Raw genomic sequence first — 27,443 nt, 5'->3', positions numbered from 1 at the left:
TGCTACTTGCTCCAGGTGCTCTTTAAATTTCAAATTAAATCAAAAGCTCAGTTCTTCATTCCGCTAGCCACATTTCAAGTGGCAATCATATTGGATAGCACAGATCTGAAACACCTCCTTCGAAGAAAGTTCTATTATACAGTGCTGGTCCAGAGAGGTGACCCTTTGTATGGCCCAAAATGGGAATGATGACAGCCAAATGCAAGTTATAGTCTTGGACCAGATCTCGGTCCAGTAAAATGACATGAAAGGTCCAAATGACAAAATTTGAATAAGGTGTGAAGGTGAGTTAATAGTATCCTTTCAGTGTTAATTTCCTGGTTGGTTAACATTTGGGGAAGGTGAGTGAAGAGTATTTGGAAATTCTCTGTACTATATCTGCAATGTTTTGATAAGTCTGAAATGATTTCAAAATTAAGAGTTGACAACTTTAAAAAATTCTTTTAAAAAAGAGGAAAAAATGAGACTGTATGCCTCTGCTGCTGCTGCTGCTGCTAAGTCACTTCAGTCGTGTCCGACTCTGTGCGACCCCATAGATGGCAGCCCACCAGGCTCCACCATCCCTGGGATTCTCCAGGCAAGAACACTGGAGTGGGTTGCCATTTCCTTCTCCAATGTGTGAAAGTGAAAAGTGAAAGTGAAGTCACTCAGTCTTGTCTGACTAGTAGCGACCCCATGGACTGTAGCCCACCAGGCTCCTCCGTCCATGGGATTTTCTAGGCAAGAGTACTGGAGTGGCTTGCCATTGCCACTGGGGACCATCAAAATATACAAGTAAGCCATGGATGGAAACAGCTGTGCAGTAAGCACACCTTTCATAAAAGCCAGGGACTGAATTAAGGGCAGTTCTTTCATAAGGGATGGATGGAGACTTTCATCAGATGAGGGAGACAGATGGTGAATTTGACTCCATACCTCATCACTTGATTAGCTGCTTATCCACCCTGAGCCCAGTGTCTTCTTGAAAAGACATCCCTTGCATCTCAGGGGGCTGTTGCAAGGCTCCAATGAGATGCAGGAGATGAAATTGAGCTAAGAGCGGCCAAGGACTATACCTGTGGGAAGAGACTACCTACAAAACCTCAGGCTGGCCCGTGAACCAGTCCTGTGAAAAAGATGACAGACATTTGCCTGCTGGTCCTGGATAACTGTGGGCTTAAGTGGAAGCAGCTGGAGGTCACTTAACAGTGGTCTTGCTCTGTTCAGTGGCCCTCACTCTGCGGTCGCACGTTCCTTCCAGTTACATGCCTGTGCACCTAGGGTCCTCATTTGCTTTCTTCCTGAAGCTTTCTGCAAAAGATAAGAATCCTGTTCCCTCTGCCTCTTGTTCCCTAACTGCTGCCTCACAGGGCTGGTTTGATGTTTTGTCTGCCAGAGCTTGTGTTAAAAGAAGATACAACAATAATATTTAAGAATATGTTGGAAAAAGAACCAAGTCATCTCTAATTCTTCCCCTCTGAAATGACTGGTTTCCCACCTTGCATGTGGCAGCTGGTGAAGACCCACCATGCAGGGGACTTTCCCTTTGCCCCTCAACAATATGCTATGATCGCTTTTCCTGTTGCCATGTTCCTTCATTACTATGGATGAATGCCTAATACCCCATCCTGTGGTTGCCCTGTATATATATAAAACGCATCAGGCCAACAGACATTACAGAGTTGAAGCCTTTTCATCATGAGCTGATTTTGTTATTAATGAGGGATCATTACTAGAACCTGTTTCGCTGCTTGTCTGATGGTTCCACATGGTGCCGTGCTTGTCTGATGGTTCCACATGGTGCCCTGAATCCCAAATCCCCAAAAAACTTTTGGGATTGACAGACTCAAATAGGTTGTGATGGCCTCAGAAATTTTATTTGATCAGATCTTAGTAGTTCAACTCAACTTAAACCAGTTTTGGCCCATAGGTCTTAATGTTTGTGAAAAACAACCCTGCAGGCTCTTCTTGCCTTACCCCCAACTGGGCGGGGCTGGGGGTGGGGTGGGGACATGGGATCAAAGCAGTATAGACAGCTGGATAGGAAGAGATTGTAGCTTCAGTGACCTTGGGGCTGTGAAGGTCACAGGGACCATCTGGGCCACCCTCTTTGCACAGATGGGGAGCCTAGGGCCCAGAGGTAGTGTGAGTTGCCTGGGCTCTGCATGGGTTCCAGGAGGAGGAAGGGCTAGGACCAGCAATCTGGAAGGTTCAGAGCCAGGGCTATGGCACTGTGGTCTGAGCAGCCTTAGAGGGCCTTGCTTCATCCCAGTGGGATGTGGCCCAGAGCTGCCCTGAGCAGGAAGCAGGAGAGAGGAAGACACTTACCAGCCAGGTCCCTCCTGCCAATGGCCACAAGGCCCTTGAATAGCACTCTGGTGGGGTTCTTACCACACTGTGTGGCCAGATGGGCAGCATGAGGTGCCCATGTTCCCCACAGCTCCTGGTTCCTGAGGACCAGGGAGGGAGGGAGAGAGAGAGAGAGAAAAGGTGCCCACCCTGTCTGCCTTACCAGAGCCAGGTCTGAGCCCACCCTTACTTCCACCAGAACACCAAGCCCTTCTCCAGATTTCAGCAGAGCTCAGCCCAGAGATGGGGAGGGGAGTTGGAGGGTGGGCAGGGAGGGGAGGAGCAGCAGCCTCAGATGGTATGGGGGTGGGGTTTTGGGTCTGAGACACGAGGACCTGCCCAGCCCCAGGCTTTCTCCTGATCATCCATCGTGTGTCCTATTCGTGTCACGGGGAAGAAGGCAAGAACGAGAAGCACTGAGAGCTCACCTCCCTGACTGCTCGCAATCATCTCTGCTCTGCGTGCTGTTCTTCACGCTGCACAGTGGTTCTCGGCCACCAGTGCTTGCTGGGAACACCTGGGCTCCTCCCCGCCTCTGAGACTCCTGTGTACGTGGGGGCGGGTGCACCCAGGCGCTGAGCGGTGCTAAGGCTTCCTGGGTGAGTCCAGTGTTTGGAGAATAAGTGCCTGCCCTCTTCAGTGCCTGTGGCAGCATCAGCTAGTTATCAACCTGTGACCGGGTCAGCTCTCCCAGGTGGGGGCACAGGCCCTGGCACAGCCCTGGGGGCACTTTCATCATGCTCAAGTCAGTCATCCACCGCATCCCTGATGTTCTGTGTCTGTGGGCCCCCAGCAGGCACCTCCTCCTGGTGTTGCCAATGATATGCCTGTGATAGGTTTCATTTGACCCATTTATTCACTAGCCCTTGTCACCAGCCTTGTAATTCATCAGTGCGCTTTAATTGTCTAAGAAATCTGCATCTGTAACAGTTTACTTTTGGACTCCTGCTTCCCTGATAGCTCAGTTGGTAAAGAATCTGCCTGCAATGCAGGAGACCCTGGTTCAATTCCTGGGTTGGGAAGATCTGCTGGAGAAGGGATAGGCTACCCACGCTGGTATTCTTGGGCTTCCCTTGTGGCTCAGCTGGTAAAGAATCCACCTGCAATGCGGGAGACCTGGGTTTGATCCCTGGATTGGGAAGATCCCCTGTAGAAGGAAAAGGTTCCCCACTCCAGTATTCTAGCCTGGAGAATTCCATGGGGTTGCAAAGAGTTAGATGCGACCTTCATTTTCACTTTTGGACTCCCTGCTCTATCCACTACCCGATTTACACATGTGTATGTCAGGAATCTCCATGTTAAATTTTTAGCTTTCTGAGTTAGACCCTTTTTGCCTTTTTCCCCCAGAGTATTTATTTATATATTCCCTGTCTCTTCTTTCAGATGAACTGTAGAATCCCCAGGTGGCGCTAGTGGTAAATAACCCGCCCCAATGCGGGAGAACTGAGAGATGTGAGTTCGATCCCAGGGTTGGGAAGATTTCCCCTGGAGAAGGAAATGGACCCACTCCAGTATTCTTGCCTGGAGAATCCCATGGACAGAGGAGCCTGGCAGGCTACTGTCCATGGGGTCACAGAATTGGACATGACTGAAGTGACTTAGCACGCACACATGTAGAATCCTTTAGACAAGTTTCAAAAACTTCCTATTTTGGGTGTTCATTGGAAGGACAGATGCTAAAGCTGAAACTCCAATACTTTGGCCACTTCATGCAAAGAGTTGACTCACTGGAAAAGACTCTGATGCTGGGAAGGATTGGGGGCGGGAGGAGAAGGGGACAACAGAGAATGAGATGGCTGGATGGCATCACCGACTCGATGGACATGAGTTTGAGTGAACTGCGGGAGTTGGTGATGGACAGGGAGGCCTGGCATGCTGTGATTCATGGGGTCGCAGAGAGTCGGTCACGACTGAGCGACTGAACTGAACTGAAAACTGAATGAGGGGCTTCCCTGGTGGTCCAGTGGCTAAGACTCCATGCTCCTCTTGCAGGGGGGCCAGGTTTGGTCCCTGGTTGGGGAACTGGATCCCACATGCCACAATTAAGACCCAGTGCAACCAAATAATATTAATAATAATAAATAAAATTGGATCAAAGCTTTAGTTGGGGGAAAATTGATATCTACATGACACTTTTTTTCGCTGGAAACACAGAAATGTTGTACCACTTACCAAGTCTTCTTTCAAATAATTTGTATTGTCTTACTCATGTCACTCATACTTTAGAAACACACTACTGTAAGTGGTATATTACTTCTTGATGGTACAGAGGAATACTATGGTGTTTATATATTTAATCATATTTAGCCATTTCATTGAACTATTTTTTTCTGAGAGTTTTTCTGTTGACTCTTCTGGACTTCCTATGTATATAATTATAGCATCTGAAATTAATAAGTCTCTCTTCCTTTTCAATATTTACACTCTTAATTTCTATTTCTGTTTCATACCTTAATACCAGGGCCAAAATTTCCAAACAGATGTTAAATAATAGTGGCAACAACAGTTCCTTTCCTTTTTACAGGAAGTAAAGGAAGTGCCTTTAGCTTTGTGTGTGAATGATGGGTATCAGCTCAAGCTGACTCAGGAGGCATGTGATGAAGTTCACAGGTCAGTTGTGGAGGGAGGGGCAGAGGACTCAGCCCATGCAAAGGCCTGGGGAGGCAAGGAGCGCATGGCACATTGGAAATAGCATGTGACTTGGTGAGGATTTCCCCTAGAAGCACAGCAAACTGAACACACCCCATGTGCCCCCACCCCTCCCCCTGGGTTGCTCTGGGGCAGCGAGGCAAGGTGGCATCTGTCCACTGTTGCTCTATGGCATGGACGTGGGCTTTGGTGAACTCCCAGCAGTACGCCAGCTTCTTCCACTTGTGGGGCTGCAGGTACCGGGAAGCCAGTTGCCACAGCACTGATCAGAGAGACTGTGTTTCCCGCTGATGGTCCTGCTTAATGGTCAAACTCTTCCCAGGGGGTTACAGATGTCCCTACACAAGAGGCGGTCCTGTGGGGCAGATCCCAGAAGTATAGCAGCCATTTTGGGGAAATCCCTGCCAGGCTCTCCCTTGTTCCATGAACCTGGACCCAGAACTGGCATCATCACAGACCTGGTTTTTTACTCTATGCCTAGCTTTGAGTGCTGGAACCTGAGCTGCTTACATATTTTTCCATCCAGAATTCCTTTCCTTACCTTCCTGTCTCTCAATCTCATTGCCATAGTCAAAAGACCACCTGTGCACCACCTCTTCCAGGAAACCTTCCCAATTTTTCCTTTTATTTGTGTTCTTATAGTAGGAGTGTCAGTAGAACACCTCAGCAATTGTGGCTAAAACTAGGCAAGCCAAGAATCAGGCACTAACTAAACTTGCTGAATGCCAACAAATAGAGAAGGGTGAGTTACAGAATTCTTTCCATGCAAAGCAGGTGATAAAATAAGAGGCTGCCAAAATTATGGAGTAGCATAAGTTAAACCCACAAAAGCCTAGACTGAAGCCAAAAAAAGCCCCTTGAAAAATGTGGATACTTAGTTCTGGCTGCTAAAAAGCTCAGGTGAGTCCTGGCATCTGCAGGTTTGAACCTCACATCCTGGTTAACAGTGTCTGGGAGGTGATGACCTGGGAGCTTTTCTCCCACGTGGGGTGGTAAGAATTGTTTCTATAGAACAGTGTTCTCAGCTGCATCTTAAATTGGAATCATCTGAGACCTTTAAGAACCACAGAAGCTAGGCCTTTACCTCAAGATTCTAATTGAACTGGGCAATGGCACCCCACTCCAGTACTCTTGCCTGGAAAAATCCCACGGATGGAGGAGCCTGCTGGGCTGCAGTCCATGGGGTCGCTGAGTCAGACACGACTGAGCGACTTCACTTTCACTTTTCACTTTCACACATTGGAGAAGGAAATGGCAACCCACTCCAGTGTTCTTGCCTGGAGAATCCCAGGGACGGGGGAGCCTGGTGGGCTGCCATCTGTGGGGTCACATAGAGTCGGACACGACTGAAGCGACTTAGCAGCAGCAGCAGCAGCAGGGGTAGAAAGGAGGGATTTGTGATTCTAACTGCACCACTGCCTTAGTGTTGAGAACTTTTAAAGCCTGAGGTGGATTAAGATTATGCATAGAGATGAATCAGTTCATTTAATCACTTGTATTAATATTTAGGAGAAATCCGTAGTATGTAAAGAAGTTGTAATAATGTTGACGAGATGTGAAAGAGAAAAATCTTCTGATTCCTATGGAAATTTGTTATTGATCGATTGGTTTTGGGACAGTTATCTTTTTGAGAAGTGCAAGAGAATTTTACTGTTTGTATACAATATTGGAGGGCTCCCCAGGTGGCTCAGCAGTTGTCTGCCTACCAGTGCAGGAGACGCAGGTTTGATGCCTGGGTCAGGAAGATCCCCTGGAGAAGGAAATGGCAACCCACTCCAGTATTCTTGCCTGGGATATCCCATGGACAGAGGAGCCTGGCAGGCCACAGTCCATGGGGTCACAAAGAAGAGGGCACGACTTATTGACTAAACAACAACAATGATACAATATCAGAATGTCTGTGACATTTAAGATTCACTTTATAGGTTTAATTTACTGGATTTAATGGAATAGTTTAAGAATTTAGGAAGCAGTTGAAGTGCTTAAAAAGAGAACCTATTATATTAAATGTATTAATTCAGTTTACTATGTTTAAGGTAGTTTAATTAAGTTTAAACACAGCACCAAATTTTAAACAAAAGTCTTCCTAGAGGGACTTCCCTAGCTGTCCAGTAGTTAAGACCCTATACTTCCAATGCAGGGAGTGTGGGCTTGATCCCTGGTCAGGGAACTAGATCCCACATGCTGTGTGATGCAGCCATTTAAAAAAATGTCTTTCTTGAAAGTGACTGTTAAAATTTACTAGTTGTATAAATACAATAATAAGAATGTAAAAATAAATTTAAAAGTTTAAGGAAAACTAAGATTTAAATTTTGTAAAAAAAATAGTATTAATTTCAAAACTGAAATAAATGAAAACTTTTATTTTCTGTATATAAAAACCACCACCAAAGGTAAACAAAAAACTCTCCACCCATCCCCATTTGTTGATGCTGGAACTGCAAATGCCTGACCTTACATTTTCTACTACTCTTTCCCAACTCCAGAGCAGATATCCCTAATCAATCCCAGCACACTTGACCTCTGGGCTCAGAAAGTTGCTTGACTAGAACACCCCACAGTTCCAATCACCTGGAGCTGACAGTGATCTGGAACCTAACTCTCATTTCTTTTTTTTTGTTCTCTAAATCAAGAGCCATCAGTTTTGTTCTGTTTAACAAAAAAGGACAAAGAACCAAGTTTCACAGTGGCCAAGGCTTGTGCAGCACAAAATGCAGTATGTATCGACATGTATAAACCTTGGTCTTGGGGAGATGGGTGAACACAGAGCTGCAGGACCCCGTGTCCCCTAGTCAGTGGCAGGCTCTGCTGATGCCTCATCCTCATGTTCCTCAAAGCCTGGAACCGGCTTCTGCAGAAAGTACATGGTAGCCTGGATCACTTTGCCTGGTCCAATATTGTACGCAGGGTGGGTGGGCTGCAGAACTCGCATTTATTTATTCACGCGTGTATGCATTCATCAATGAGGAGCTAGAGCAGTGTCTACTAGTATCTCCACACTGGTATGGCCCTCTGTCAGCCTTATTTCAGGTGGCTTGGGTGCTCACCCATCTGTTTATAATCCCAAAGAACCCTAGCGTTAGGTAAGGCAGCAATTACCATTCCTTGGAAACCTAGGGGTTCCTGAATTGGTCAGGGCTAAGGTTCAAAGCCAGCTCCACCTGAAGCCATGGCTACTCCCTTTCCAACACAGAGAGACCAAGCATAGGGTCTCAGTACCTTCTCCCATCTGTAAAAGTGATCGGCTTTTATGATCATGTCCACCAGGTTGCTGTGGTTGCTGCGGGCAGCCACTAACGGGGCAGATTTTCCTTGCTGCAGGTGAGAAAGGAGAAGGGAAGCCAGAGTCTGTACTCGAGGGTGTGTGGTGGTCTCTACCTCTGACAACAAACCTTCCTGTCAAAAGCAAACAGTTTCCAGCCGTCTACACTGAAGAACAGAAACATTTTCTGGGAGAAACTCCAGGTATGGAAAGTCATAGTAGACTAAGGCAATAATAATAATTCTAGCAACACCCCTTGTGTTCCTTTAGAATAGGAGGCCTTAGAGCTTATAAAACTCAGCCTATGGTTCATGATGATGTATGGCAGAAACCAACACAATATTGTAAAGCAATTATTCTTCAATTAAAAATAAATAAATTAAAAAAAAAAACAACACCCGGCCTACATAACTCTTCAAAGTTGTCTGTGAGATCACGTTACCAGCCCCATTTCTCAGATGAAACTGAGACAGGCCTGGGACCTGGAAGACTTTGCTGCAACGCTTGCACCTGGACATACCTCTCCTCGAACAACAAAATACAAAGAAACTATATGAGACTAAAAATAATTGCATGCAGGGACAGGTGGGGCAAATTCTGGACCCCAAAGATCAAAAGAGGCCAAAAAACCCAGCTACCACTTTTGAAGACTGTGGAGCTAAAACAGAGGGTTGGGAGCAAAAGCAGGGTACTGTGCATACCCCCTGCACACAGCACCAGCTAAGGGGTGAGCCAAATACCTAAGCTACCCCTCCAGCCCGACCTCTGGACACACCCCTACCTCCCAGCCCATATAAGGAACAAGCTTGCCCCACCTCGCTCACGCCTGCTGTAGCGAGGGCCCCAATATGGCCTTGTCTGAATTTCTTGTCTGGGTTCTAGTCAATTTCTATCCACTGGGAAAGGCCAAGAGCCTTTGTCGTAACAAACCCAGAACCCAGAGAAGGGGCCTGGGCCCCTCTGTCATATTTGCTCCCTCCCTACAGTCTCCCAGCCCTTGGCTTCAGGTCTGTGGCACACAGCTGGCCTCAACCACCTCCGGGGACCTTGGGAAGATGGGAAGCTCTTCTCCGAGCTTGGCCAGCTGTCTGGGGGCCCAGCTCAAAGCAGGGAGCCCTGCCCAGGTCCAGCCTCAGGGCTTGTTCCCTGCCTCCAGCTCTTTCCCACACCATCCCAAGGGCTGGGCCATGTGTGCAAGGGCCCTTGCCCTGGTGGGCCCGTGACCTCCTCAGCCTCATACCAAGTCTTCAGGTCTTCCTGAACCTCGGGCCACCTAAGGAGTTGGCCACCCCAGAGGCACCATGACCCCAGAAGCTTCTGCCAACCTTGTCTCACATGTAGGGACTTGTGGGGTGGTGATGCACTGTCCCTCTAGTCTTCTCCCCCTCTCCCCAGCAGACAACTCAAGGAGCTCAAAGTCTGATAGAGCCCATGAAACAGAAGACAACTGTATCACAGACAAGGACCAAGAGAGGGGCAGGCCAAGTGCAGAGAGCCCTCGGAGGAGGCAAGGGAGGGTGATGGACGGGCAGGAAGGCTGCCTGGAGGAGGCGGCCTTTGAGCTGATATGTAACAGTGGTATGAACACTCTGGAAGCAGGAGGCAATTGCCGCAGGCGAAGTTGTGAAAGCTGGAAAGGGAGGCTGGTTGTGAGCAGAGGTACCTCATCTCTTAGGTTTAAGTTAACCCCAGTGATAAGGAGCATCTCTGCTATGTCCCACCAGGCGTGCTCCGTGGCAAGTTGGAGGGGTGTCTGCTTCCTCTGGAGAAGAAGCCAAGGGAATGAAGAGCAGAGAAGCGTGTAGGCATGGTGTGAAGCTCAAAGCCGGGACAGGACCAAGGGGGGTCCACTCCCAACTGGGTCTTAACAGAATTTCTCTCTAAGAAGTTAAAAGGCAGGGTAAACTGGGTTTAATCATAAACATACTACTCAGGAGAGAAAATTCAGTAAAAAACAAAAAAAGTAGAACAAAAAAAATACCACTCACTAGCCCACCCAAGTCAACCTCTGTTACAGTCTTAACACATTTCTTCTGGTCTTTTGTTTAATGCAATTATTTTTAGTTTTATGGCTTTACATATTTGAGATCATTCTATATTATATTTTGTATCTGCATAACTTTCTGAGTATTATAAACTCAATAAAAACCATTTTTCATAGCTCCATAAAAGCCAGTCTATATCTGTATCATAATTTTATGCAGGAGACCCGGGTTCAATTCCTGGGTCAGGAAGATCCCTGGGAGAAGGAAATGGCAACCCACTCCAGTATTCTTGCCTGGAAAATCCCATGGACAGAGGAACCAGGCAGTCTATAGTCCATGGGGTTGCAAGAGTTGGACCCAACCTAGCAGCTAAACCACTGCCACCATAATTTACCCAATCACTTCTCTCTTATTAAGTATTTGGGCCCTTTTTGAAATTAAAACTGATACGGTGCTATAATGAATATCTTGGGGCATGAGCTCAATATATTTCTTGAGGCTCAATTCTCAACTGTGCAAATACTGACTGGTTTAAAGATATATGTTATATTCTGTCAAATTGCTTTCCACTACTAGTGGTTGTGGATGGTGGCCCTGAGGATTGTATGACTGGGAGGCAGATTGTGGGGATGGGGGTTTTAAAATGATTCTGACTGATCACAAGTTCAGGACTCAAAGGCCTTTTGTTATCCAAGACGAACCCCGTCACTGCTGCCCTGGTAATTTTCCCTAAGGGGGAAAAAATCAATGAAAGGAAAAAGTTAAATTTAGGAAGATGTTTACTTTCAGTTCAGTTCAGTTCAGTCGTTCAGTCGTGTCTGACTCTTTGCGACCCCATGAATCACAGCACGCCAGGCCTCCCTGTCCATCACCAACTCCCGGAGTTCACTCAAACTCATGTCCATCAAGTCGGTGATGCCATCCAGCCATCTCATTCTCTGTCGTCCCCTTCTCCTCCCACCCCCAATCCTTCCCAGCATCAGAGTCTTTTCCAGTGAGTCAACTCTTCGCATGAGGTGGCCAAAGTATTGGAGTTTCAGCTTTAGCATCAGTCCTTCCAATGAACACCCAGGATTGATCTCCTTTAGAATGGACTGGTTGGATCTCCTTGCAGTCCAGGGGACTCTCAAAAACTTGGGAATACCCAAATGCTCAACAGAGAGGAATGGTTAATAAAATGTTGCTACCTTCAACAAATATTCAAACAGCTTTTTACAAGCTAAGAAAGCAATTCCTCAACTCTGGGCCAGGCTGGTAGACCACAGCCAAACTCTGCCAGCCTGGGAGGATGCCCAGAGGTGCCATGGGGCCCAGATGGTTTCTGTAGTCACTTATATTGTCAAAAGTGTCCAGATCACTGCAGCGTCCATGAGGACCTGCAGCAGGCCAGTGACACTGTGCCTCACGGCGCGGTGCAGAGGAGTGGCGCCCTGCTGCAGAGGGAGACACGCAGATCAATTGATGGGTCCCTCCCAGGACTGCCCAGCTGCAGGTTGGTGCTAGAAGATGGGAGTTAGGAGGAGTGGAGACAGTGCTTCTGAGTTTTTCTCTCTCGCTTCTTGGGTGACATGAGTGGCCTAAAGCATTTACAGCCCAAAGCCTGAATTCCTGGGGCCCACTGCTGATCTCAGGGTGGGAGGGAACCCGAAGTCCCACATTTGAGACCTTGATGTGCCAAGCATTCACCACACAACTTTGTGCAAGTCATCCTGCTTCTCTGCTTATCTTCATCCGGCAAATGATGCCTGCTGCAATAAGCAGCAATGTCCCTTCTAGGAATACCACCTTAAAATTCTCTGATAGCTCATTTACTTTCCAGGAACCTAGCAAACATATAGGAATGGTATTCTTATATAGTACTTTCAACTCACAAATGAGAACACTTAATGAGTTCATAAAACTAACATGACTCACCCAAGGACATGTAACTTATAGAGACCTTGTGTTATTGGACTTTCTACCCCCAGGGTTTAGGTAGGTGCCTAACAAATATTTATATATGAAATCAGTGAATGAGAGAGCCAGCCAGGACCAGAACATAGGTCTCACTCCAAGCCCAACAGTCACCCAAGGCCTCACTCAGGTCTGGAGGATTCCATCCCCAGTGGTTCCCTGTGAACACTGACTGCATGACCAAGTGGGATACTGCCACAGTACCCTTCTGTCTAGGTATACGGTGACACACGTATAGTGGGACAGGACAAAACCAGAAAAATCAACGGTATTCAGTTCAGTTCAGTTCAGTCGCTCAGTCATGTCCGACTCTTTGCGACCCTGTGAATCACAGCACACCAGGCGTCCCTGTCCATCACCAACTCCCGGAGTTCACTCAAACTCATGTCCATCGAGTCGGTGATGCCATCCAGCCATCTCATTCTCTGTCGTCCCCTTCTCCTCCTGCCCCCAATCCCTCCCAGCATCAGAGTCTTTTCCAGTGAGTCAATGGTATAGATTGATACTATTAATAACTGTGGAAAACACCCTCACATAATGGGCAATAAAAGATTATAGAACAGAACATACACACACACAACAAAAACACCCACAACTACCATTACTAGTTTTGGCCAGGAAAAAAGCAGTTTATGGATATCAGAAGATTTAACCTATATGATTATTTGTAGGCAATGTGATTGTACATCTAGATGTGTTAAAATAGCTACTATACCCCAACCAAAAAAAAAAAAATTCTAGCAAAATTAATGAAAAGTCATATAGAAGATAAAAATACCAGAGTCAATAACATTCCTATATTGAATGTCTATAAGAAATGACATGTTTTAAAAAGATAGTCTATTCACAATGACAGTCAAAATATATAAAGTACCTATGAAGAGTATAATTGGAAATGATTATTACAAAGGCAAACAAAAAACCATAGGACACCACTGAAAGATATGAAACAGGACATAAAGGAAATGGCAAGACATGTTCCTAGTGAAAAAATAAAATATTGCAAAGATGACCATTTTGTCTTATATTATTTACAGATTTAATGTAATCCCAAACCCAAACTGCAAATAAATGCCAAAAAGTATTCTAAAATGGGTTTCCCAGGTGGCACTGGTGGTAAAGAACCCGCCTACGAAAGAGGAGATGTAAGAGACATGGATTTGATCTCTGGGTTAAAAGATCCCCTGGAGGAAGGCATGGTAACCTACTCCAGTATTCTTGCCTGGAGAATCCCATGTACAGAGGAGCCTGGCGGGCTATGGTCCATGGGGTCGCAAAAGAGTCGGACAAGACTGAAGCGACTTAGCACATCACAGCATTCTAAAATGTATCTAGAAAAAAATTTAAAAAAAACAGGAAAAACTGCCACAGAATTTCAACAGATCATTGCTAAATAACTGTGAAATTAAGGTCAAAAGAAGGTCTGCTGTGTGAGTGAATGGGCAGACATGGGAAACTGGCTCAAAGAACTATTCAGATGAGCTGAGAAACCTAGCAGAGCTATAATGGTGGCTTTCCAGGAAGCAGCAGACCACAGAGATAAAGTAACCAAGGAGGCTGTTTACAGCCGTCATCATCCCAGAAACAGGTGCGAGGGGTTGTGGTTGAAAAGGGGAGTGGCAAGAGATCAGTACTGCTTTTCATTGTTTTACACATTATCTATAAAAGCCAAAAGAACCAAAAGGATCTAGTGAGAGACCTTCTTCCCACCATTGTCATCCATCTGCTCAGTTCTCCCCACTCCCATAGTAATGTCTTATGAAGCCACTGTACAGTGCCCTAAACAGAATACTGACATGGATAATACCCATCTTACTCAGATCGCCCCAGTTTCACTCCCAGTCATTGGTATACATGTGTATTTTATGCAATTTTCGTTAATGGATACACATGTGGGTTCATGTGTCTGATACATAGTCAAGATACAGCAGCGGTCCATCCCCACATGGGTTGCCTGTGTTCTTTTATACCCACACCCTCCTCACTCCTCTGTCCCCTGTCCCACCCTCAGCAACCGCTAACCTCTTCTCCGTGTCTGTTTTGAGCAAGTCATGGGAGACTCTGCAGTGTGCCCCCCTTTCACCCACACCCCGCACTTACGTGGTCAGTCACATCAGTACTGCCTCCTGCCTGGATGAGGCCCCAGACCATGTCCTCGGAGCCACCAAGGGCTGCATAATGGAGGCAGCTCTGCTTTTTTCTAGAAGGAAACAGGCATCAGTGCAGCATCCCCAGGACCCCTCACAGTGGGATTTACAAAGCACTCTGGGATTCATTATTCCATTCACAACTCACACCCTGCCCCCCGATCCTGGGTCTATTATCCCCATTAAACCCAAAGGAGGGAGAAATCAGTGACTTGCCCAGGCCTGGCAACTAGTAAAAGGAGCATGCTAGGGTCTCAGGATGTTCCCTGCCTCCAGTCACAGACTCTGGAACAAAAGCCAAAAGCCTTCACAATTCCTGAGTCAGTGAAGACACTCAGAGAAAAGACTCTGAGAAGATGGTTTTCAAAGATGGGGACAGATAAGATTTGCAGTACAAGGCACACTCCACCCAGCACATACTATCCAGCTGGAGCTGGTGTCGGCGGGGCCAAAGAGGGGATTGGCAGGGCCAGAGCGAGGGCTTTCATGGGCCTTCATCTCAGAAGGTCCCGCTAAGCGACCAGCTGTCTCAGGTTGTCCCGGACTGAAGGCTCCCTAGAATGTGAGACTTTCTGTTTTAAAATCGGGACAGTATGAGGCAAACCAGGACGAGTTGGTCACCCTGCCAAAGTCTTGTCTGAGCGAGTACACAGGGTGGGTGGGAACCCATCCACCTCCTGGTGGGAAATGCAAGCCCTTTGGGTTGGCTGCTCCTCGGAGACTCTTCTACATGACCTTGGGAGTGGGGGGGATGCTGGGATGGATCACGGCCTCTGCCAGAAACAAGTCAAGGCTGGAGCACGAGGCCCAGGGAGGTGGGCATCTCTAACCCACCAATGACCACAGCTGGACTTGACCTCCCAAGTCTCTTAAACTCCTGTGCTGTTACTGCTGGGGAGGCATCATGGTATGCAGCATTCTTGTTCCTCCCAGTGCCAAGTGCTGGGCACAGAGAGAGGGCCTTGCTGATGGACGAGCATAACTGGGTGCCTGGGGCCAGCCATGTTCCTTCTCTGGGTTGTCCTGCTGCCCCTGACACCCCTGGGATAGTAGTCTCTGAACTTGCCAGGGGAGTTCTGCAAAGTAAATGTTTTGTGGCTTATAAAGCATTATTGGCCAAAAAAAGGGAATTCCTTGGTGGTCCAATACATAAAAGACTGCTTGCTCAGATGGTAAAGCATCTGCCTACAATGCGGGAGACCCGGGTTCAATCCCTGGGTCGGGAAGATCCCCTGGAAAAGGAAATGGCAATCCACTCCAGTATTCTTGCCTGGAAAATCCCATGGACTGAGGAGCCTGGTAGGCTACAGTCCATGGGGTCGCAAAGAGTCAGACACGACTGAGCGACTTCACTTTCACTGCCAGGGCTGTGGTTCAGTTTCTAGCTGGAGAACTAAGATCCGGTGGACCACATGGCATGGCCAAAATAATACTAATACTAATAATAAAGCACTATTTATATTTAAGGGAAGTTATGGTTGCTATTATTATTAAATTCACATTTGTCATTTTGCTATTTGTTTTCAGAATGTCTCCTCTCTTTTTTATTCTGTTTCCCTGAGACTGCCTTCTTTTGCGTTAAATATTTTTTAGCGTATCCTTTTCATTCTTCCGTTTTTGCTATTATTTATATTATTCACTATTAATGTTATTTTTGCCACATTATTATAATTTAGAACGAAAGAGAATTCCAGACCCTCAGACGCTCAACCATCCAAGAAAGATTATTTGTCACTGATCAAAAAATAAAAAGCAAAACAAAACAAAAAAACTAACTTCCTACTTAAAGAAAGGTCACAACCCTTCCCCTACCCCACCCCTTCTCAAGGACACAGAAGTTCTAATGGCCACTCACAGAGCACAGTGGGAGAAAACAGGCTGGTCCCAGAGTCACATCCAGGCCTCAGCTCGGATTGCTGGGGTGGGTGGGCCCAGCTAGAGACACACATACCCCACCCCCGCCCCCGCTGGGCAAGGCACACCTGTCAGGCCCTGAGCTCTGGAGTCAGAGAAACAGGCTTCTCAGACTCACCTTTGCTTCTTACTAGCTTGTGCCCTGAGAAAGTCACTGAACCTTTCTCATCTGTAAAATGGGGAAAATGTTTCTGAGATAATATTCGACCATTATAAAAGGGCTTTGTGAACTATCAAGTGTCCAACAATAAGACTCTAATGGGTACTGAGCTCCTATTAAGTCCCAGGCACTACACTAGGTATTTAGTCCTCATGGCAACTTAAAAAATTAAGTATATATTATGGGCTTCCCTGGTGGCTCAGACAGTGAAGAATCTGCCTGCAATGGAGGGGACATAAGTTCGATCCCGGGGTCAGGAAGATCCCTTGGAAAAGGGAATGGCTACCCACTCCAGTATTATTGCCTGGAGAATTGCATGGACAGAGGAGCCTGGCAGGCTACAGCCCATAGGGTTGCAAAGAGTTAGACACAATGAGCAATTAACACACACACAAGTATATATCATCCTCAATTTATAGCTGGGAAAAGAGGCTCAGAGAGGTTGAGTAACTTGCCCAAGGTCACGGGGTTTAGCAGTAGAGAAGTCAAGTCCAGGACCTCACCCTGCTGCCTCATAGCTTTGCTCACACCACGTTCAGGAATCATTGTGGCTGCTACAATCACAGCCAACACAGTCACAGCTCGGCAGCTGAGGACACACACTTGTCCTGAGGGGGCCCAGCTACCTGGGTGAGGGTGTTCGCGCTACTCCCCGCCCCTAGGAGGAGCTGCACACAGGTGAGGTGGATCTCTTCGGCAGCTGTGGTCAGACCTTCCTGAAACACAGAGGAGTGGTGTGAGGGCAGCAGGAGGCTGAGGCCAGAGCCCAAGGCGGAGGTCACCATTCTTGCTGGGGCTGCCGGGCTCTTTGAGCTCTCCCCTCCCTGCTGCTGCGGATGATGACCTGGTTAGCCATGGTGTCCTGAGCCCCACGCCCGATTCTCACCTGGAGGGCGTTTGGTGCATTCAGTCCCTCCCCCGCAGCTCTGCTCTCGTCTCCTCACCCTCCTGTCTCTCTTCCCTCCTGCCCCACCCTGGTCATGTGACCTCTCGCTCCTTTAAACACACACGGTGTTAACGACTTCTCCATAATCCCTGATGCCCAGTTTTCCTCTGAGCCTGGAGCTTTGTGCTGCCAATCATCTTTTCCTGGCAGGCTGTTAGTCTGAGAACATGCCCTTGTTCTTGGTTCCAAGGCCCTACCAGGGGAAATCAGACAGCACCATGGGCTGTGGGCTCCTGGAAGGCAGGGGACAAGTCAACGTCACACATCTCTGCCTCTTCCAGGTGGTGACTTGCCGCATTCTGCTCCTTCAGAGCAGCCTGATGGCCATGAGTCACTGCAGCACAGCCAGTGGGTGGCCAGGTGAAGGGCTCTGTTCCCCTACTGTAAGGAGAGGGGCTCCTGAAGGGTCGGTGGGATCACGGACACTGGCAGGTCCTGGGGACCCGCTGGAGCTGAGGTCCAGAGAGGGGGTGACACGTCCAGGGTGACAGAGCAGGTCTGTGACAAGCTATAACTCTGCTGGACCAATGCCACCCTGCTCGGAGAGCTGTGCCCCAAACTACCAAAAACCAGGCGCATTTTTGTTGCAGGAAAGGGAACCCCTTCCAGGGCCCGAAACTGGGCTCTTGTCTAACACTCGGAAAAGAATTGTCCGAGGAGATACATGCTGACAAAGCAAGAGACTTTATTGGGAAGGGCACCCGGGTGGAGAGCAGTAGGGTAAGGGAACCCAGGAGAACTGCTCTGCTGCGTGGCTCACGGTCTCCATTTTTATGGTGATGGGATTAGTTTCCGGGTGGTCTTTGGCCAATCATTCTAATTCATAGTCTTTCCTGGAGGCGCACGCATCGCTCAGCCAAGATAGATGCTAGCGAGGGGGATTCTGGGAAGTGGACGGACACCCGGTGTCTCCTTTCCACCTTTCCTGAACTCTTACGGTTGGTGGTGGCTTATTAGTTCCGTGTTCCTTATCAGGATCTCCTGTCATAAAACAACTCATACAAATGGTTACTATGGTGCCTGGCCAGAGTGGGCGGTTTCAATCAGTGTGCTTCCCCTAACATTTTCAAGGACCAGGTTCTCATCTCTTGTTTCACACTTTAAGATAGACACATCACTTAAAAAAAAACAAAACCAAATCCCTGTTTTCCACGCTCCAGGTTAAAGTGGTCCCAACTCAGTGAGCCCAGATCTACGCCTTCTCCTTGTACTCAGTCTGTGCCTGGCGGCCACATGGCCCAGTCTCTCACCTCCTACATCTGTTCTAGACGTTAGCTTCTTACTCAATAGCACAGCCCACCCTGACTATGCAAGTGAAAACTGCACCTTCCTCCTGATCCCCTTATCCTGCTCCACTGTTCCTTTCCCCCATGGCGCTGACCACCCAACACCCTCTACCAGCTACTTGTATACTATATTTATTGTTTATTGTCTGAACCTCTTGGCTGAAACAGAAGTGCCACAAAGGCAAGGATTTCTGTCTTATTTTATTCTCTAAAGTTTTCCCAAGTGCCTAGATTAGGGTCTGGGGCACACGGCAGATATTTGTTCTGTAGATATTTGTTCAATAATAAATAATGGAGATGCAGAACCTGACCTGTGTCTCCTGGAACTTGAGAGCAGCCTCACCCTTGAGAAGTCTAAAGGTGACAGTGACAGAGCCATGACAGATGACTCCACTGTGCTGGCAAAGGGCACAGTGTACCTTGTGTTGGAAGTGGCCTCACCGAGGGCAGACTGTTGGGGGTCATCCTTAAAGAGATCTTGCTTCAGGAGGGTAAGAGGCCCAGGGAGAGGAGGCAGCCCAGGACATGGTATGTCCCTACAGGGGAGCTGCAGATGGAGCCAGGGCAAAGACCCTGGAGTCACAAACAAAAGCAACCAGAAAGGAAGACTCAGCTTCAGCCATTCATCATGTCCAGGAAGATGTGGGAACAATTGAAGCTGTGGGAACCAGCTAAGGGGACCTTGTGGTTCAAGGGCTCCCCTCTGCCCTGGCCAGTCTCAGTACCTTCCCCAGGAAGGAATTCAATTTAGGGACTTCTCTGGTGGTCCAGTGGTTAAGAACCTGCCTTCTTCCAATACAGAGGACTCGATTCCTGGTTGAAGAACTAAGATCCCACATGCCACGGGGCCATTAAGCCCACGTGCCGTAACTACCAAGCCCACACACTCTTGAGCCCATGCACCACAACTAGAGAAGCCCATACGCTGCAACGAAGATCCAAAGCAGCCAAAAGGGAAAAAAAGACACACAAAAACAGACATTCAGTTTAGGCACAGATCTTTCAAGGACCCAGTGAAGATGTGAACATGTACTTAAAGTAGTTAAACCATCCCCCACCCCCATGATAGAGCCACACATAAATAAACTATCTTATGGGGTCAAAGACGAAACATTTACATTTCCTTTATGATCATCATCAGATTATCAGTTCAGTTCAGTTCAGTCGCTCAGTCGTGTCCGACTCTTCGCGACGCCATGAATCACAGCACGCCAGGCCTCCCTGTCCATCACCAACTCCCGGAGTTCACGCAAACTCATGTCCACAGAGTCGGTGATGCCATCCAGCCATCTCATTCTCTGTCGTCCCCTTCTCTTCCCGCCCCCAACCTTTTCCAGTGAGTCAACTCGTCGCACGAGGTGGCCAAAGTATTGCAGTTTCAGCATCAGATTATGCTACTACGTAAAACTAAGTTTAGAAAATCCCCTTGCCCACTTGGTTCTACTCCTCTCCCACTTGCTGCTGCAGGCGAGGACCAGGCTGTGGGTGACGTAGCCGCAGTGTGAAGCCTCTGTGTTCAAAGAGACAGGAAGGAAGTGGGGGAACTGTGGGGGCCCGGCATGTGCCCCTGTGGAGGCAGGCCAGGGCTTCCCTCTTCCTTCTGGATTATAAATATCTACTTCCTGTCCTTTGAAGCTGCAAGTGGCAGGGAACCCCTAACAGGGCCTCACCCTCTGCCCAGGCAGGGCAAGGAGCTGGGTGGAAGGAGGCCATGGCCTTGGGCCTGAACTCTCCCCTCTGCCTGAGGGGACGTCCAGCCTCTCCTCCGCTATGGAGCCCTGTCAGCCTCTCCTTGCTGTTTCCCAAGGAATTAGTCACTCTCTCTGGGCTCTCAAAACCTCCCTACCACAGCACCTGAAGTGTGAGTTGTGTTGTCATCCATTCTAACGGGTCTGTCCTGCTATGCAGGCTGGGGGGGTCATAGCAGGAGTCAGACCTCCAGTGGCTCAAAGCCTTGAAAAGTTGACTGTGCCCTCTCCCCCAATGAAATTCAAAATGAGAACACTCCTCAGTGGAAAATATTAATATAACACTTAACGTGCATGCATGCTCAGTTGTATCTGACTCTGTGATCCCCATGGACTGTAGCCCACCAGGCTCCTCTGTCCATGGGATTCTCCAGGCAAGAACACCGGAGTGGGTTGCCATGCCCTCCTCCAGGGGATCTTCCCGACACAGGGATTGAACCCATGTCTCTTATGTCTCCTGCATTGGCAGGTGGGTTCTTTACCATTAGCGCCACCTGGGAAGCCATACAACACTTCACAGGGGCATGCAGTTTTAAAAGTTGCTTTCTATAATTTCTGATGGCAAGATTCTGTGTAAATTCATCAAAGCCGAACTTTTCTTGCTTTCTGGTTTTGGTGTTCCTGCTCTCCTGAGGCCCTGAAAACATCTTTTTTTTTTTTGGCTTCCTGGGTAGATGTGTCCTGGCAAGAGTTGTCCTTTACTATTCTCTGTACTCCACCCTCCTGGTGCGGGGCCTAGCCCAGAACACAGCCCATATTTCTGAAATGAAGTCCATCTGCCTGACCTGAATCTTGGAATCTGACTTGGCCTTTTTATCCTGGAAAGATGAGTGTGGGCAGACAAATCTGATGCAGATCCCCAGGGCTCAGGGCCCCAGGAGGCAGCTTGGCAAGAGGGAGGAGCACAGGGGCAGGCAGCAGGACGCTGGTTGCAAACCCCAGCTAGACTCTAGTTTTGCTGTGTGACCTTGGTTAAATTATCCCCCTCTCTGGGCCTCAGTTTCCACATCAGTAAAATGAGAAGGTTGAACAGGCCCTTCAAGGACATCTTCCAGCTCTAAGATCCTGTGGTCCATTGGTCTGTGAGCTTTGTCACTGGTTTATATACAGGACTCCTTGTATCCTGGCCAAGCATATTTATCAGAAAATTAACAATGGAATTCCTCCCTTTGTTGGAAGCACTGTTTAGAATTTGCTGCAGTGTATTTGCCTATTGATTCACAATGGTCCATTGATACAAGTCATCTGCAGAGTGGTCACCTTAGGCCCCCATCCCTCATCCCTTCTCAGGTTGGTAAAATTCTGCTTGTAAGTGCTACCCTGAATAAACCACTCCCTCCTCAGTGCTATCCCTCTTTTGCTATAATCATAGTAGATTACTAAAACAACAAAGAAAGCAAATAACCACCAGATGTGTGGCTACCATGCCCCTAACTCTTCCCCATTCCCTGCAACAACAGACATCCCCAATGAATCATAGCCCTGCTCAAACCCACCTCCAGCATCACTACCAACCAATCAGATTGCCATCATGGATCCCCACATTTGGTCACAGTTCTGTACTAGGATTGCAGTGTTGAATTCCTTGAGTAAGAAACTGTGTCTTGGGCATCTTTGTGCTCTTCACCTATAGCACAGGGTTTGAAAAGTGTCGGCTAGATGAATACCAGACACGCGCTGGTCTTTCGGCCACCAGGCCCTGCAGCACACTAGAGTCAGAAGCAGACACAGGTGAGCTGCCAGTGACCACCCTGCTCAGGAGTCCAGGGCCTGGCCCTCGCCTGGGACCCATGGTCACAGTTCCTTGTCTTTGACACTGTGGTCACAGCCAGAGCCCACAGAGAGGTCCAGAGCATCCAGCTGCCCGTGCTCTGCAGCCCAGTGAAACACAGTTCTTCCTAGCTGGCCAGGGAGAAGAAAGTGAACCTTTCTTGCCCTGCCCTCCTGGTCTTAGTTTCCCCCGCCACTCTGGGCTTACAGTGCCCCAGACACTCTCCCCTCCCTTTGCCCTACACATCCTGCCTGGAAAGCCCAGACCCAACTTCCCAGCAACACCCCACTTTTGAGGGCCTCTCCCCCAATGAAATCTTCCTGTGGCTCCTTGCTGACAGCTGAATGAAGGACCCGTTTCTGAGGCTGGGGGCTGAGATCTCCATGAAGGCCCCCAAGAACCTCTCAGGGTTCCACTCCCAAGATTGCAATCCATCTGAACTCACATACCAAAAGCCCTTTTCTACCTCTAAAACTCTAGCAATGGTCTCTCTTGCATTTAGAATGTCCCCTACTTTCTAATCTTACTGACATAATCTGGTATATCCGTCAAATGCCACATCCTCCAGGAAGCAGAAAGCAGAGGCTCCCTTCTCTGATATGTCTAGTCCTTTTCAGAGTCTCTCTGAGGGAACTGACCATTTCCGCTGGTGTCCTGCTCACCAGTACCCTAAAGCCCCTTCTAGACAAGCAGCTCCCTGAGGCAGGGTCCAGTCTGCATTACCCATGGCTCAAAAGATGCATTCAAGGAATGTACAGGAGGGGCCCTGCCCCAAGAATCCCAGGTTCAAGGGAAGGACACAGGAGCTTTGAGGCCACACACCCTGTCACACGGTCTAGCACCACGTCCTCCAGGTCCTCCATTATGAACAGCAGCACTGGCACATGGCCTTTTGCAGCTGCGAATTGCAGTAAGGTCAGGCCTGCCCGAAACAAGCCCAGAGGGTCCCTGCAGTCTGCGAAGGGAGGCCCTGCTCACACACTTGCTATCTCCCAAACAATGAATATTTGTGATCGGAACAGCTTTCCAAAGCAAACCTCGCTGAAAATGGGGACGAGCCGCTGGGACAACCACAGCACCCTCTTAGCCTCACAGGGGCTGGTGGGGGTCAGGATGCCAGAGGTGACATCCCAGGTCCCTCATTTATCAGCTATGTTGTCTTGGGTATGTTACCTGCACCTCTCCGAACTCCTAGTAGGTCAAATTAGGATAATACAGGCTTATTGTTGTTCACTTTATTGAAGGTCCCTTAGCCCTGAAAGTAATATTTAAGTGAGGGGTGAGGGATGAGTGAGGTTTGCAAATCCTATGTTTATAGCCCAGAGCTTCTACCCTGGCCTTGCATTACCACTAGATTGTCTGAAGCATGTTTTTGAAATAGATTGCAACCATCAATGGGTCATAAAAATCAATAGAACAGTCTTCATCTTGACAGTGATTTGGGTTACAAAGAAGTAGCGCTTGCTAAATCTCAGTGTGTATTTCATTGTATACAAAGTATTTGAACTCTAGTTAATAATATGCTGATGTGTTTAGAGGGAGGTACCCTGATGTCTGCAATTTATTTTGAAATACATCTAAAATGTATTAAAAAAAACCTCTAAAAACTCATCAATAATAAATTATCTCAATTAAAAAATAATTTGCACACCAAATAACGTATAGGAATGACAAGTAAACACATGAAAAAATATCTGACATTGTTAGTCTTCATTGAAATTAAAACCACAAAGAGTTTCTAACAATAGAATATGAAAGGGAAAAATATTAACATTCCAGTGGAGAAAACTGGCTCCATTTTAACCAAGTGCTCAAGCTTGATATTATGATTTACAATAAGGAATATATATTGATCTTCATCCTGATTCCTGGCACAGAGCTCCAAAAACCCTAGGAATTTCCTAAACGGTCAGAGTGATAAAAGTGTCTTTTATGATGTTAATGAGGTGACCTAAAGCCCCTATGTAACTGGCTGCCCAGGGGACCAATGGTGATTAGAGGTGGAACTTCCAGTCCCACCTCCCCACCTCTGGTGAGACGGGAGGAGAAGGAGGTTGTCAGTGACCAAGGGCTGAGAATTTAATCTATCAAGTCTATATAATGAAGCCTCCGTAAAAACTCAAAAGGACAACAGGGCTTGAAGAATTTCCATGTGGGTGAACCAGGTCACATCCATGTGCCAGGTCCCAAACTCCATGGGGACAGAAGCACTTGCTTTTGGGACCTTGCCCTATGCATCACTTCATCTGGCCATTTATGATTCATATCTTTAATATCCTTTGTAATAAACCAGTTATAAAGTAAGTCAATGGTTACCTGAGTTCTGAGAACTGCTCTAGCAAATTAATTGACCCTAAAGAGGAGGTCCAGAGAAGGCAATGGCACCCCACTCCAGTACTCCTGCCTGGAAAATCCCATGGACGGAGGACCCTGGTGGGCTGCAGTCCATGGGGTCACTAAGAGTCGGACACGACTGAGCGACTTCACTTTCACTTTTCACTTTCACCCACTGGAGAAGGAAATGGCAACCCACTCCAGTGTTCTTGCCTGGAGAATCCCAGGGACGAGGGAGCCTGGTGGGCTGCCGTCTATGGGGTCGCACAGAATTGGACATAACTGAAGTGACTTAGCAGCAGCAGCAGCAGCAGAGAGAAGATCAAAGGAACTTCTGATTTATAGGCTATCATATAGCCAGGCAACCATCTGCACTTGTGATTGCTATCTAAAGTGGGAGCAGTCCTGGGACTTCCTTGGCAGTCCAGTGGTTAAGACATCATCTTCCAATGCAGTGGGTACGGGGCTGTGGGACACAGGTTCAGTCCCTGGTTGGGGAACCAAGACCCTGCATGCTGGACAGTGCAGTCAAAATAAATAAATAAATAAAGTGGGGGCACTCCTGTAGGACTGAGCCCTTAATCTGCAGAATCTGACACTATTTCCAGGTAGTGTCAGAACAGAATTAAATTTGTGAACTACCAGTCAGTGTCCACAGGGACTTGAGTTAACTGCTTGGTGAAAAAACACATCAGAATTGGTGTTAGAACTGGCTCAAGAGAACATCACCAGTAACAAATCACAATGGTATCAAATGCTCTCTGATAGGAGGTGATGAGAAGGACGTTTGACCTCTGTGGTCTTCTTCCCCAAATTCCATAACCCCAATTTAATCTTGAGAAAAACATCAGACAAAGCCAAATTGAAAGATATTCTACAAAATACTTGACCAGTACGCGTCAAAAGTGGCAAGGTCATGAAAAACAGGACAGTCTGAGAAACTGTCACAAGATCAAGCAACATGATTGTGCTACTCTTCTCATCAAGAGGAGGAATCTGGTATTTTCCTCCCCCTGAAATGAGGCTGACCCTGTGATGGACTTTAACCAGTAGAACAGGGCAGAAGTAATATCTCAAGAAACCTTGGAACTTCCACTCTTGCTTTTTTGATATCCTGGTAGGGGAAGAGGAAGTTTCTGTGAATATCAGCTGCCACCTGAAGACATACCACTCCTGACATTCCTCCTCCCTGCAGAGGCCCCAGACATGTGAGACTGTGTTCTCGTAAGTGAGCCTAGGCAAGGCCAGAGTAAAAATATATAAAAAAAATATACATTATAAAAAATAATAAATCACTGTTACTTTAAGCCATTACATTTTAGGATGATTTGTTCCCCAAAACAGATAAGTAATATGGAGTGGCTCTGCTTAACTAGAAGATCCCACTATTCAGAACCCTGCTTTCCTCATACACCTAAGACCTTACCTCCTTCATTCTAGAACACTGCGGCTCATTGTGTTGATAGCAAATATCATCTTGACAGCTACTGGATTTCCCAGAACCACTGAACGTCTCTCTAAGGCTAAGCCAGGACTAGACAGGAGGACCCTCAACTTGAACCTGGGTACTTTCACAGGGTGCCCTTCTGAGGGTCCTTCTCTCACTCCTATACTCTTGGCTCAGATCCTGTGGCCCATAACCTAGGGACATCCTTCAGATGGGAGCTGTCTGGGAGCTGTCAGACATGTCCACTATTGCCAACAAAATCCTGACAACTGAACTTCCCTGGGGGTCCAGTGGCTAAGAATCCACCTGCCAGCCACCTGGGAAGCCCGAAATGGTAAATATTGTTTGGTAAATATACAGAGACCCTTCTCTTCATCTAAATATTTTATTTTGCTGCTGCTGCTGCTAAGTCACTTCAGTCATGTCCAACTCTGCGACCCCATAGATGGCAGCCCACCAGGCTCCTCTGTCCCTGGGATTCTCCAGGCAAGAATACTGGAGTGGGTTGCCATTTCCTTCTCCAATGTATGCATGCATGCTAAGTCGCTTCAGTCAAGTTCAACTCTGTGCGACCCCATGGACAGCAGCACACCATGCTCCTCTGTCCATAGGATTCTCCAGGCAAGAATACTGGAGTAGGTTGCCGTTTCCTTCTCCATATTTTATTTTAAAGATAGTCATTTAAGGCAATAATAATAATAATAAAATACTGCATCTATACACATTGTGAGGAGAATAGCATGCATGTAACATATAAGGAAATGCATTGTGAGGACTTCCCTGGTGGTTCAGTGGTAAAGAGACTGCCTGCCAGTGCAGGAGACACAGGTGGGATCTTCCCGACCCAATAGGGAAGATCCCTGTTATCATCCATTTATTCATCATCTTGGATTTGGAACCTACAACATTCTAGGCATTATAATTCATTGTGGGGAAATAAAGTGAGAAAAGCAACACATCTGCCCACAAAGCTATAATCCTGGGGGTGACAGGAGTGACTAAGGCCAGAAGAGAATTTAGAAAAGGAAAGGCTTAACTTCTAATTGATAAAATAATAATACTACCTAATTTCTGAATTATTATTCTGTGCAAGGACCTGTTCTCAAGGTTTTACTCATAATATCTCTTTCAAATTTCGTGACAGTCCTGGAAGATAGGTGTAGTTGTCTCCGTCGTATAGATAAGGAAATGGAGTAACTCGCCTGAAATGTCACAGTCAGTGAGGGGATTCTATCTAACCTGGACAGTCAGACTCTAAAACTGATGAGTCCATCCTAAAGGAAATCAACCCTGAATATTCACTGGAAGGACTGATGCTGAAGCTGGAGCTCTAATACTTTGGCCACTGATGCAAAGAGCTGCTTTTCATTAGAAAAGACCCTGGTGCTGGGAAAGATTGAAGGCAGGAGGAGAAGGGGACGACAGAGGACACCAAAAAAAAAAAAAAAAGAAAAGAAACTACCGGCCAAATGACCAAAAAAAAATGCAGAAAAAGACTCCATTCATAATGCTT

The 27,443-nt window shown here is 47.4% G+C and overlaps 1 protein-coding gene across 1 annotated transcript; it reads right to left on the bottom strand.

Moving 5' to 3' along the window:
* Positions 1–1,240: 1,240 nt before the first annotated feature.
* ANKDD1A (ankyrin repeat and death domain containing 1A) lies at positions 1,241–25,446 on the bottom strand. Its single transcript, XM_088840208.1, is given in 15 exon segments — positions 1,241–1,290; positions 2,308–2,376; positions 2,379–2,432; positions 5,132–5,299; positions 5,302–5,332; positions 8,197–8,292; positions 9,903–10,001; positions 11,583–11,657; positions 14,278–14,370; positions 17,025–17,228; positions 18,974–19,111; positions 20,061–20,265; positions 22,177–22,280; positions 22,980–23,104; positions 25,380–25,446. Coding segments are annotated over 15 exon segments (1,578 nt in total).
* Between the last annotated feature and the right edge of the window lie 1,997 nt (positions 25,447–27,443).

Source organism: Moschus berezovskii, chromosome 9 (genome assembly GCF_049115385.1).
Source record: "Moschus berezovskii isolate FMDL1 chromosome 9, NW_MosBer_1.0, whole genome shotgun sequence".
Taxonomy (NCBI): domain Eukaryota; kingdom Metazoa; phylum Chordata; class Mammalia; order Artiodactyla; family Moschidae; genus Moschus; species Moschus berezovskii.
This window is presented reverse-complemented; position numbering and strand designations above follow the sequence as displayed.